Source organism: Netta rufina (assembly GCF_964035555.1).
Source record: "Netta rufina genome assembly, chromosome: 3".
Classification (NCBI taxonomy): domain Eukaryota; kingdom Metazoa; phylum Chordata; class Aves; order Anseriformes; family Anatidae; genus Netta; species Netta rufina.
Genome location: NC_140125.1, coordinates 22109342 through 22123228, shown reverse-complemented (window position 1 = coordinate 22123228; position 13887 = coordinate 22109342). Strand labels below are relative to the sequence as shown.

Genomic DNA, 13887 nt, shown 5'->3' with positions numbered 1-13887 from the left:
GTCCTTAAAGACAGTATTTAAGAAATTTCTGCTAGAAAAAGGCTAAACCAGACTTTTTGTTTTCAAGTTCCAAAGATACATCTTGGTAGGGGATTGTATGCGTAAGACATAACTTCCAATGAAGCTGAAGGTATCAGTAGGAATATTCATCCTCTAGGTGCTCTGTAAGTTCTGCTCTTTCTCCACTAGGTACCATAAAAAAATGGTGCCCCACAGAGAAGCCACCTCCATTTTACATGCTTTTTTGTTGGTGGTGCTTTGTTTGTTTGTTTGTTTGTTTTTTTAATCATCGCCTTTTCCATATGGGCTGATGCCATAATACAGTTTTCCCCAGAACGCTGTTGGTAATACGGTATAGATGACCTGTTTCAGCATGTAGATAAAGGGCAGGTTATGAGAGGAAATTATTTTTCTCAGGTCCATTTAATATAAGAATCCTGTTTTAACAAATTCTTCAAATTACTGGGAAGAATTAATGAAATGAGCAACACTTCATATTCCTAGAACTCAACCAATAAAAGTGGCACATGACACTTCTGTCACCCTGCTTTAAGTTGATACCAAAGGACTTCTCTAGACCAGGAAAGGTTTGAGAGTTAAAATGTGCACTCAAGAGTACTCCAACCACATAGGCACAGAAAAGGCAATAGAAGTGCCTATTACCTCCAGTATCTTGGCACTCCATCCCAATTTGGTTTAAGATCGGTTAGAGCTACTGTAATGGGTGTAGTCATAATATCCATTCAATCCTCAATCTTTCCGCTGAAATTAATAACAACCGAGCTGTCCATTTGGAGAATATTACTGTCGTTTAAGTTCTTTCCCTGTGGGATTCAGTGCAGGGTTACAGTTCTTTCAGAAAAATCAGGGAATGCTAATTAGAAGCGAGCAATTTTGCTGTAAATTCTAGGTGTATTGAGCAGAACTTAGGAATGCTTCCTGGTGGAAATGCTTCTTCTGAAATTAAGTCTACTGAGTCTTTCTGTCAGTATATCTGGGAAGTGAAGCTGACCCCAATTTGGACCCAAGTGAAAAGATGGGCTTGAATTTCAAGAGATTACCCTTACCAAGGAATAAATGGGATTCTACTAATTCTACTGTCTCTCTCAAGACTGAAAAGGCAAAAGGTACTTTACCCACAATGTGGTCTGATGGAGCATGGGAGGGGAAGAACATCTGGAATCCCAGCTCCAAGTGACCTGTGGTGCTAGAGATGACCAGTTTAAACCAGTTCGGTGCCTGACTTTTCATCAGTGTGTGGATTTACATTGGGAAGGTTGGAAATGAATATAAAATTTAGGGTCTATAGTGCAGGGAAGGATGCATCTACCCATGCTGCAATTGTGCAACCATTCCTTTAATACACCCAGCAGTGGGGCAATAGGAATGAAACTCTAGCAGTGCCGACATTAACAGCATTGTGGTGTGACTGCTGGGTAGGTATGGAGGTTTCCAGCACCACCTGAGGTTCTGACTCTGTCCTCTGTGATGTTCTTAACACTGTGCCAGCTAGAGCAGAATACAGCGCAAGCTATAAGTGGGACTATAATTATTCTAAGATTGTTCTTTAGACACAATGTTTGATACCTCAATGTGAAGCATATGTAAAAGTCTGTTCTAAAAATCAAATCTCAAATACTTAGCTAAATAATATGGTATTTTCATAAGTGATTTTTTTTTATTATTTATGCAGCTATAGAATACTGAATTGTGAAAAACACTGGAGGTACTGATGTTAAAAATACCAGTACGTCTGTCAACTATGTCACATTGCTGACTTTATACAATTATCCAAAATGGTTTTAAGCATCTAGGCAGTCTGATTCTCATTTTGTTAGAGAGAACTGGCATTAAAAAAAAGATGCACTACAGCGACATGTTATTTTGATTATGTTCCTTCTAAAATGTATTGTGTATCAAGATCAGTCCCTACTGTTCTGAGCTCATCTGTCTAGTGAGAAATCAGAAAAGAAAAAGAAGAGATGGAATATTAAATGCTTTCAGAAAATGAGGGGGAAAGTGCACTAGCTTTTAAAGTGAAGCAGCATGTATCGTTTCGCCTTCCATTGGCTGTTTATCCAACATCAATACAACACTTTAGGAGCCAAATTACTAAACAAGCTGCCAATTAGGCTTGCAGTCAGCTGGATAGATTAGTGGCTAAGAGAGGCAGATACAAGATTTTCATCTCTTGAGCCAATTACGCAAGTGAATTACCATCCACAATGCTCCTTGGAAGATTTGAGGTAGAAAGACTGACTCTGCTGTGATAGACATAAGTGAGATCCAGGGTAGGGGGTAAGGGTTAGCAGGCCATGTATTGCAAAAATTACCCAAGCAAAAAGAGATCCTTCTAGGAAAGGATTTAAAGGATTTAAGGCTGCTGGGAGCGATAGAGGAGGAAATAATAGTTGTGGTATGCTCTGCAAAGGCATTGCTGTTCTACTCACAGGTCTTAATCATATAAAAGAAAGATGAAAGGCCAAGACTATATTTCTGTACAGTGTCATTTTCTCAGAACTGTTTAAAAAAACATTTTCTTAACATCAAAAATAGTTTAGCAGCCAGAGATTACTTCAGTATGCCTTCATTTTTTTCTTCCAACTGGAATAAAAATTTTATTTTTTTTTTTAAAAAAAGCATTTTCTTAAATAAGGGTTATTTAAGAGATTGAACCTAGCTATATTCTGATTTTATTCACTCCAATTTAAACCAAACATACTTGATGTTAGTCTTATCCAGAAATTGGACCATACAAATAAATATTGTCACAGTAATAGTTGATAGGGTCACAGTTGCTTTATTATTCTATAATAAATGATAACTTAATTGGTGAGCTTTTAAGTATTTTAGAAGAAGCATTTTTCAAATACAATGGATCTGTCAGATAAAAACTGTACGTAGGCTCATTTGTTTCCTGCTGAGATGGTGCAACATTGTTTCTTAAATGTGAAGCAAGTTTAAAACCTGAACTTTTGCAAGCTGTTGTATCCAAAAATGATTAAACAGATGTGGAGCCTGCAGCAGCATTAGACCTCTGATCTGATTTTAGCTTACAGATGGAATTAAATTAATTCATGGCAATCACTGTAAAATCAAGGGTATGGCACTGAATGCTAGTGTACTGTTTAACCAGGACATACCTGTCTCAACAGCTGTTAAGAAGAAATTGCATACCTTTATTTTTCACTGAAGCCTGCGTTTAATACCATCATAAATATCATATCAAAATTAAACAAATGCGATGACTTCTTGGTTTTCATGTGCTAATTTTGCTTCTTCCTTCTCATAGGTACCATGCTCCGTGTATGTAAGGTCATATGCATAATAAATGTAGACCTTGAAGAATGCCCATTCATGTACACCAAAGTGTATTGCTGGTATTGTGAAGTGAAGGGATGCAAGTGGAGGAATTTTATAGTGCAGTCCTTTCAAGCAAGCTGCTGTTCCTCAGTGTTAGCTCCTCAGTTGTGTAATGGCAACCACTCCTGCATCCAGACAGCATCTGGTAGATCAGGAACCAGATTATTATGGTTGCTAAGACTTCTCAGTCTGTAAAAAGAAAAGGCTTTGCACAGGGAATTCCAACAAATTCTTACTACAGAGATTTCCGTATAACTCCTGCAACACCACTAAACCTCATACAGCAATAAAGTCAGAAAAAGGCATCCCTGCTTTTTTGCTTAATACAATGTTGCATAGTTATTTTTCGTGGGATGGCACAATGGGTTGATTTTGTTCTTGCTCCTGGGTGGGTCGAGACTGAACACGTCCCAGAGGTAGCACAGCCCTTTTCAAGGCCAGTGTGCTTGGACTATTCTCTTTAAAAGGGCCTACTGGCTAGTCCAAGAAGTGCCATGGGCATGAATTAAAAACTGAACTTGAAGATGAATATTACAAGGACAATTACTGATTTTAATTAGAAAATGAAAGCCCAAAGCATAGGAATGAGGGTCAGGGGAATAACAAACAGCGTAACATGATTTTTAAGAGCTCTTTTCCATCATGCAGTCAATCAAAGATGCAAGGTTGTTTTTTTCTGTTTGCTTATTGGCCATGGAATGGAGGAAAAGGGCAGTTATGAATACAGCTATCCATATTCTTCTCACTCAAGTAAAATATTGCATTACAAGTTAACATTCCTGCAATTTTCATCCATCATTTGAAAAATTTAAGACAGATGTAGATATATTTTTAGATAAAAACTGACTCTACTGCAAAAGAATGTCCTGCATACACTAAACCTTTTTTCAGACTTGAAATAAAAGCTATCTATATCTACCTTATTTGCATGAAAGAGTAATTAGTCAATGTACATGCCCACAAAATAGGCAAGTTGGGTGGCTTTTTGGTTTTGCCTTATTCTTATTGTTGTACAAAGTCTCCAATCACAGTATCCTTCGGACAGTGGACGCTGTTTGATTGTTTGCCCAAAAGTGAGTTGTGAAGCCAAGTTTGTGGTGGTTTCTGCTCTCTTTCTTTTTGTTACAAATTGGCAAAATGTAAGAATAAAACAGAAGGCTTCAGGGCAGGTCTTAGTGTTCTCACAGGAAATAGAAAAGTATGCATGGTGGAGTAAAAAAGATTTTTTATATACATTTTAGAAGCACTTTGTATCTGTAAAAACAAAAAGTATTCCAATTTTCCTGTTAGTTACAGGAAAGAAAAAAAAAAACTATATCAAAGAATATCAAAAATAGAAAGATGAGTTTGTTAAATAACATGTTACGGTACAGATTATTCTTTCATATATCTTTTGTGTGAGGTTGATCTAGATGTCTTGAGAATTGAAATTCATGTAGGAGGGTATATATTTTGCAGGAAGAAGTCCATGGGTTTTCCTCCAAATAGGATAACAAAAAAAAATTGCTTTTTTTTTTTAGCTCAAGCTGTGCTTTGCATGCCATCTTAGCAGCATTTCTCTTTGTTGCCAAGCAGCATTATGAATCATTTAATATTCCCAATACTTATAAAATACACTTGTATACTTGTTCTGTACTGCTTGATGGATCTCTTGGATCTTTCCTTGGAAGTTTCCCCATTAATTGTACCACAGACACTAGAACCACATCCCATTTCTTACCATGAGTTGTAAAGAGTAGACCAAAACGCGCTTCCTGGATTTTGCTTGTGAGGTTTTACCTTTATTTTTGTTGAATGGTAGCCTTTCTTCTTTTCACCATTTTTTGAGCTAGAAAGTACAACTAAGAAGGTTGCAAAGCCTGTGTTGTGTATGCCAGGCAGTGTCAGGGAGTTATCTGTATGAAAATTGACTCTGCCTGTGGGGGCCTGAAAAGAAAGGAAGTCTTGGTCATTGAATTCTGTGCTGGTCAGTTCAAGAGGAACCCTCTCGGGGACAGGAGTTGTCTGACTTAAAAGCCTTTATTTTAAGCCTAGCATTAAGCATAGCTTCAAACTAGTATTAAAGGACGCCTTCTCTCAGTACGTTTCCCTTTTTCTTTGACTCAGGGACCGAGATGCTTGGAAGCTTCCTACCTTTCATGTGGCCACTGTTTTGCTGAATCTAAACAGATCTGTAGTGAATAGTGCTTGAGTACTGTACATTCATCATCTCAATCACTATCAGGTTTTTAATGTGCACCTCTCCTTTTGACCCTCTGTCTGTGGGGGGGGGCTTCCACTATGGGGCTTTGTTTTCATTTTATGTTTGCGTGATAAATGAGGATTTTCAGAAGAGCTTGTTCAACTTTTGTTGTGTTCCTGTTTAGTAAGTTAATATAACAATGAGCCAGCTGCTTGTCAGTAGTAAATACTTGATTGAAGACATCATGTTCTCCAAAAGCACAACACCATGGTCTCCTCCTACAGTATTTTTTAAGAAGCAGTATGTCAGAATAAGTAGGTAGAAAGTTAAGCAGATAATGTTTGAAGCTGGGCATGTGGTGAGTTCTGTTGTTCTATTATCAGGGGAAGGAATGTGTTGAAAAGAGCTGAAAAGAAAAAACAGCTGCCTGTATAAAAAAGCTCATGTTACTTCAAAAGCTTCATCACTTTTTAAAATTTTGTATGGTGTAACTCGTTAAGTTCTACTGAAAATTCTTGAAACAAATATCATTTGTATTCCTCATGCAAGACAGCTACATATGGGAAAGCTTATCCATGCATCATCTCCAAAAGTCTAGCTTGAGGATCTTGGTTGATGAGGGAAAAAAAACAGTTTTGTTACTTGACATTCACATTTCTTTATGCTGTAGTCATAAGAAAATGAATCTGTTACATTATACTTGCAGTCCTGACAATCTCTTCAGTAGTGTGTGCACAGCTTTTCTGAGTTCTCAGTTGTACAGGAAGAGACCCGATGTTACTGAAAAATACCAAAAAATAAAGATGGATATATTAAACATCTCTTGCATCTTTAATAAAAGAGAAACTGTGTAAGGCTATGGCTGAATTTCAAAATTTTAGACCGCCTATTTTTATCTTCTGTGTAGCATCTGTAGTTGTTTAATCAAAAATATTTAATGTGTTTTACTGAAAGAGATCTTCTTGAGCATTGATAAATATTGCTGAGAATGAAAAGATGGTTGTGACATTATGGTGTGCCTTGGTTTAGTAATTTTATAGGACCACATATCTGGGCAATCTTGTCTGTGTATTGGTAGACTTGTGCAAGGGGGCACATGTCCTCTGAGACTGACATACAACCCACTGTATTGAAATACAAAAGGATCTGCGGCAATATTTGTCACATCTGAAAACTAAGCAAGACTTCAGAAACATTGAAAATAAAGCAAAACCTTAGGCTGTATTATTTAGACTCATAAGCAGTGAGGAGGTCAACATGTGCAAAGACAGCCTGTTCTAGCAACCTATTAGATGAATTAGGAGAATAAGAAGGTTTAAAGCTTTAAGGGAGATTATCCTGCTATTCTCCACATGGCAGGCAGTGCTGATTAATGCTGTGTGTTTCTTTAATCTCAGGGTTTGTAGGTGAAAACACCCAACCAATCCCAGAAAACAACATTGGAAACCGAATGCTTCAGAGCATGGGCTGGACTCCTGGCACAGGCCTCGGACCAGACGGCAAAGGGATAGCAGAGCCAATACGAGCCATCCAGAGACCAAAAGGACTCGGACTTGGATTTAGCTGACAGAAATATACTCTGGCTGCCAAGTAAAAGTAAAGATCGAAAGTAATTTAAAAAGACAAGGGAAAAAGTTGCTATCTTGTGTTATTCATTATGATCAGCAGATCCAGTTATTCTCTTCTCAAAGATCACTGAAGTCTTTGTGCTTCACATCAGCTACACCAGCTGCAAACTACAGCCACAGCGGCAGAACCGGCGTTTGAATCTAACTTTACAATGGTGCTAAAGTGTATGAACACTTGTACTTTTTTATTTTCTCTGGTCTTAGAGTTTGTATTAAGCATAAAATTCAGTATATTCACTTCTTTTCATAAAAGCTTCTGACGCAGCAGATTTTAGTATCTAAGCAAAATTTTTTTTGTACATATAATTTCATCTCAAGAGTCTTGATAAGATTTGTCAAGGAAAATGGAACTTTATACAGCTATTGTGTTTTCCCCCTTTTCAGGCAAAATTTCCAAACCTAATATTTCTAGTGTTTAACAGTATTTGAGGATAAGCTGTCATTTTGCCCGTAAGATATACATGTTTCCAACTGGAAGGTGATATGTTATATAGTTTTGTATAAAAGCATGAAAAATGGTTTTGTCATCATAGCAATGCCATTCCAACATCGTAATCTGGCAGTGTATCACAGTCTTCCATGTTCAAGCTCAAAAGTAAAGCTTTTATAATTGTTTTTACATTTACAGGATTATCTTTTTTTTCAGCAGATATTTAAATTTAAAGTTTATTCTGAGTTTGGATTTCTATTTATATCAATAATCTTCAGTGTGTCCACATTTAAGAATAATATCAAATTTGAACCTGGAAATTGTATTTTAAAGATAACTTTGTCTTTCAGTGTTTATATACCGGGGTTTAGCATATTTTAAACAATGCAGTCAGTGTTCAGCGTTCGTTTTGTGATCGTGCTGTTGTGAGTGAGCCACAATCTTTAATGATCATGAAGAAACAGAAAAAGGACAAGGAGAAACAAGATTAGAGTGGAGGAAAGGAAGGGAAAAGATACTTTGGCATCTCACAAATCTAAGCTAGCAATTTAAAATCAAGAGGGATCATTAAGTGTTTTAATCAGTATCCTAATGTATCTAATGTCAGCAGAAGTAATTTCATTAAGCAGTAACCAATCAAGCTCCTAGGGTACTCTTGGTCTGCAGTATAAAACAAATTCTACTTTAAAATTAAATGATAGGGCTGAAGAAAACTGTTGGACAAAGGAGAAAATCCTGACGCTGTTGTAGTAGTTGGCAATATTTACCCTGTTTACACAGGGAGCAGGATTTGATTCTTCAGTCTTTTTTTTTCCCCTTCTCTGCTACCAGACTGCTTAGAAAAATATTTACCTCTAGATGCTTGCAAAGATGACTCCTTAAAATAAAGGGAGCACAGCTTCCTTCATGTGACTGTGAAATATAGTGAAGAATTTTAAGTATTTTTATTACTTGTCTTTTTCTCAGCTTCACCAATTATTTCCACAAAGATAATGCTAGGAAAAGAAAAAGTGGCAGCATTATAGCACTGAATTTGCTTAAAAATAATGTTCATCCTTTCCACTGTGAGTACTGTCAGTTTGGGAACATTCCTTCACAATTACCTAGAGTAAAAGATTAGTACCTAACGTTGTTTTTAATGATAGCTGAATGCACATGTTCTCTGAGTTTCAGAAGAACTATCAATTGTTGTTTCGAGCCTTGGTATCATTGTGTGGTTTTACTTTTTGACACGATAAGAAATTTTAAACAGGCTTGATATTTATAATCAACAGCAACTTTTATGGAGGGTTTTGGGGCATAGCTTAATGTAAATTAGCCACCTCAAATATCTCTTGCACAACTAAGCTGAGTTAAACACATTCCATATCTAAAGAATTTCAGGGCCACATAATTGCAAATGGCCAAGAACCTGGAGTTCTGCAGACAGCAGAGGTGCTCACTTCTGTAATTGTGTTGGTTTTGTTTTTTTTACAATAATGAATTTGTGTGGCACATTCCCATTCTTTCAATGCAAATGTACTGCTAGGGCAACTGAAGACCTCTTTGTCTTGTACACTATCAGAAATTCCTTCAAATATTTTGAAACATGTGAGTTAAGGACAGGAAATTCATATTTTTCTAATTGTTCTAGCTCTAAAACTGTAGAGGAATATTGATTTTCTCTTAAAAACTCATTCTTGTTCTTTGGTTACAACTCCAACATATCTTGGGTAGGAAACTTTAAGTATGGTGTATATAACGCTGACGTATTTCTGTGCATTTTATCATCATAGTAGTTCCTCAAGAAATCAGTCTGCAGCTCCAAAAGTGCTTGAAAATATTTCCTGTTTTATGAAGATAAGGGGAAAATAATGGATACTTGTTGAGAGAAAACCTCTTTTCAGCTTTCAGCTCTATTCATCCATTCAAACAGATACACTTGAGCATAAAAATAAATAGCCTTAATGGAAGAATTATTTAGTAAGATCAGAAATCTTACAACTTTTTGTTTTATATCAGTGTTAGAAATGATTAGACGTTAAAACCAGTCACATTGATTTTGGTATGGAGATAAGTAAACCTTTGTTTTCCAACAGGTATTCCTATAGATGCCACAGCTAACAGTCAACTTCATCTTCTAGAAGCTGTAGAAGAAACTGATTTATTAAAATCTATTAAGCTAGCGTTTCAAGACATTTTAATGTCACAGTAAAATTCCCATTCAGGCTCACACTATCATTTTTCTGGTTTTCCACATCTCACAGGAGTGATTTTAAAGATATTCCAGTAGTGTAATTGTGCACAGTTAAAGCTAGTGTTAAACAAAACAAAAACGCATCGCTTTTTGTTTTTTTCTTCATTTTTTAAGCCACTGCAGTGTTAGATGGCTTTGAAACAAGTCAAAGTACTCGAATTTTTTTTCTTCAGGTTTTTCCCATACCTAACTTGCATTCATAATATGACACATGCCATAAAACTGGCTCACACTACTTTAAAATACATATACAAGTGTTTTCAGATAATAATTCCTAATGGCTGTGATACTGAAGGTTTTTATGCCTATATAAATAAATACGGAATCATCTTGTATCTAAAAGTTACCATCACTCACCAGATTCTTTCCATTTAGGTGTTTGATTAATTGGTAGTTCAGCTGATAACATAATATTCTGCCTGTGCAGAATGTTTAGTAAAAAGAAAAGTGCACACAATATTATTGGCATTGCATTTTGCTACATGTTCATTGTGTCTCAGTTCTGTGAATTAAGCCATTAACTGTTAATAAAAGAAACACATGAGCGGTTTCTGGCAGAATCCTGTTTTTAAATAAATATTTGTTGAAGTCAGAGAAGCATTATCAGTATGCTTATTTTAACAAGTTTGTCCCTGCATCCATCTTTCTGCAATTAGGTCAATAATGGGTGTAGAATGGCAGTAAATAGCTAATAATATGTATAGAATGCTTTGCTTTAACAACACAAATGCAAGATGAAATAAAACAATTAGACTTCATTCTTCATGGGTTTTGTATGTTCTTTTCTTTAAACTGCACTTTTTGATAGCATTGTTATTGCTCAAGTGAATGCAAAAACTTTGTTTCTGAAAATATAATTAAGGTTGCTAATATCTTATAGCAAGTACATGTATATTCTGCTAAACCTTAGAGAGTTGTACCTTCTTACTCTCATTTATTTTCTAGCTGGTTATTATCCAGCATAAAATATTACACCACAATGTCACAAAATGCCTTGTTTAAAGTGTTTGCAGTACTCTTGTTGTTATCATATTCTTCTAAGACGTTTAAATACAAGTCTTTAAGTATGTGTAAGTATGTGTATACTTTGATAACTGTACCAGGACTGTATGCTCTCTCTTCAAGCACGTCTCCAAAACTGTTGCTTCTCAGAGAATTCACGCTACATTTGTTTTACCTTCCTGCTCCCCATGCTCACTGAGTAGTTTCAGTAAAGCCGTATGAGAAATGGGGATTCCTTCCCTATCTTACACTAAATTCAGGAGACCTTTTAATTAGGTTTTCATTCACAACGGTGGTTTTGGGAACAGTGGCATAGTTAGCACACAGTGACTACAATAGAAAAGGTGCCCACAGTAGAGTCCCATATCTAAAGGCAGTGTATGTATTCAGTCTGTACTATTCAACTTAGTGAAAAGCACAGAATTATTTCTTTGTCTAGCTGTAAAGATAATCTAACGTGTTAAAAGAGAAAATGTCATTCTTAAAGGTCGTCATGTTTTTGCTTTGAATTCTCTGTGGAAGAGCTTTGCTGTGATTGTTTTTGTTCGTTTGTTTGTTTTTACAGGTATGGTATTTAAGATTGTTTTTTGTTGTTGTTTGGATTGGTTTGGTTTGTTTTTTCATGACATATACTTTAAAAAGTCTTGGAGGAGGTGCAACAATTTCAGCATGGATGTTCTGCTTAAGTGGTTGGTTTTGCCTTTTTTTTTTTTTTTAACTAGAAAAACTGTAAGCTTAACAGCTTAACAGCATGGATATTTATAGGCTTTATCTACACTATAAGAGTTTGGTAAAACTGTCAACAAACTTTTTAGTGTAGGTCTGCAACGAGGAAAACTTTACCACAACAGTGAAAGTTTCATGATTAACTGGCAGTAGGATAACTCTAGTGGAAATGTTTGGGCTTCCTATGAGTCCCTTCTGTAACTGCAATAAAATAGATACTGCAGGTACTTTGACCACGGTGGTAAGTTGCTTGTCAATCTTTAAGTAAAAGACTGAAAATCACTCAGATTCTTTAAACTTGATCTCCTGCCTCTATGAGAACTGTGATTATTAAAAGCTGTGAAAAGTGATTTGAATTAATATGAGATATGCCATCTATTAGAAAATCATGATTTTGGCTTGACTGTTTATAGTATTGTTATGATGAATTTAAGTAATGTGGAGTCTGACTTCTGAAACTGTGAATATAAGTCGTTAGTCTTCAAGGATTTTGTTTTATTGTCATATATTTACACTGATTAAGTATATGATCTTATTAAAATGAGATTATCTTTCAGAATATTTGATCATATGTTTATATGTTTAGTTTAGTGTGCTTTAAGTCATCAGCGTAGTCCTTCATCCTTGTCCTTTTTTACTGAAGAAGCATAGCCCTATATATGTGTTAAGTGATAATGCCCTGTGGTTTCTCTCTTAGTGTTATCTCATGTATGTGCTAAGTGATAATGCTCAAGATCATTTGTACCAGTCTAGTGAAGTTGTTTTTCAGTACCTCACCTGGCCAATTTTCTGAAAGGCCTACTGCTGCCTTTGTCAGTTACTGTTCAACACTTTGACACTTCAAATTGAAATTTCTTCCACCTTGACAGGGTGTTGTGTTTGCTCAACCCCAAACTGATGAAGACTGGAAGACATGTAACACTTTCGGCACCTAAATATCTCCATTGCCTTCAAGATGGAGTACTTCATAGGTCTAAAAATAAACATGCATGCAAATGTTTGAAGACTGGGGCCCTAACTTCCTTCTCTGTAATAGAAATGAGTCCTCAATTTTCCATGGCATTAGAGTTCCTGCAAGTCACTGGAGTGACTTGAGTCAACTGGATTGTGCTGGCCCATCTTCACAACAACTGATTGGCTTCTCTACCTAGTTCACCATACTCCTGTTGGTTTCTCTCTTGCACAAACTTTGCTGTTTTCTTAGGGAATATGCTGGAAGCCACAGGAATTTCTCTTGTTGCATTTGCAAGTAGCAATTCACAAAATTTCTATTCTTTACTACTAGTTTCAAGTGTTAAAAAGTAAGTTTGAATTCCACAAGCGTTGCCTTATTTTTTTCTAAATGTTCCAGATTACTGCAAGCATCTAAATGTTCTACAATTTTTAAAGTAAGTAGAATGGTTATCAAAAATTTTATAAATGTGCTCTCTGTATATATGATGGTGTCTCACATTTCTAATAGTAGATATGATCTACAACATACATATGTAAGTATAACTAACACTAAATGTACAAATTGCTTGAACAAGAATAGCAATAATAGTGTGTTGATTTGAACTGAATTCTAGTAGTCCCACCATCTGTGAGAACACTGCTAGTCTGTTATGTTTCCTTTCTGTATGCCATGATATGCCTTTTTACTGACAAAAGATATTTTGAGAGTGAACAAATAATAATTATAAGGGTTTTCTTAATGTGATGCAAATAATAAGTAACAAAAGTATCAGGTTGCTTTTATACTCTCTCTAGTGTAAATTGATTTATTTTTCATATACTCTTTGTCAGTGAGTATATGAATACTAGTGGATTACAGTTCTGATTAACTCAGTTTAGGCAATTTCTACCCCTTACACACAAAGGTTACAATGCCATGGTAAAGGAAGCCTCCTTGGATTTTTATTTTTTTCATAATCCAGAATAGTGGCTAACAGAAGAACTTTGGCCAGAACCATATTTCGGTGATGTATTTGGACCTAGTGAGTCAAAAAAGAAGAAGCTTGCAAGGTATTACTTTGTAGTAAAGCAAATTAAGTTATCTGCTTGTATGAAAATTAACGTGTCTACACAAATGAACACCCATACATGATATAGATGTAGATCCTTCCTGAGAATAACAGAATAATACATAAATTTATTACATGCTGGGCCATTTGTTAAGCTGTCAACCACGTACTTCACCAAACTGTAACAAAATCTTTAGTTCTGCTAACCCACGTTACTTAAAAGGGGTGAGGTGCTTTATGAAAGTCAATAAATCTGCAATGTATTGTTTCATATTCTGTCTTTATGTAAACCTAGCTAGGTTTTTCAGTTGTCTTCT

The 13887-nt window shown here is 35.8% G+C and overlaps 1 protein-coding gene across 2 annotated transcripts in view; it reads left to right on the top strand.

Moving 5' to 3' along the window:
* Positions 1-7848, top strand: part of GPATCH2 (G-patch domain containing 2) — a 114267-nt gene extending 106419 nt beyond the window's left edge. The window contains exon 10 of one of the 2 annotated variants that reach the window (XM_084283768.1): positions 6943-7848. In XM_084283768.1, the coding sequence (XP_084139894.1) occupies positions 6943-7112 (170 nt within the window). In that variant the 3' untranslated portion in view covers positions 7113-7848. The remainder of the gene's footprint in view (positions 1-6942) is intronic. The other variant, XM_084283769.1, reaches the window with a different exon arrangement.
* The last annotated feature ends 6039 nt before the right edge of the window (positions 7849-13887 follow it).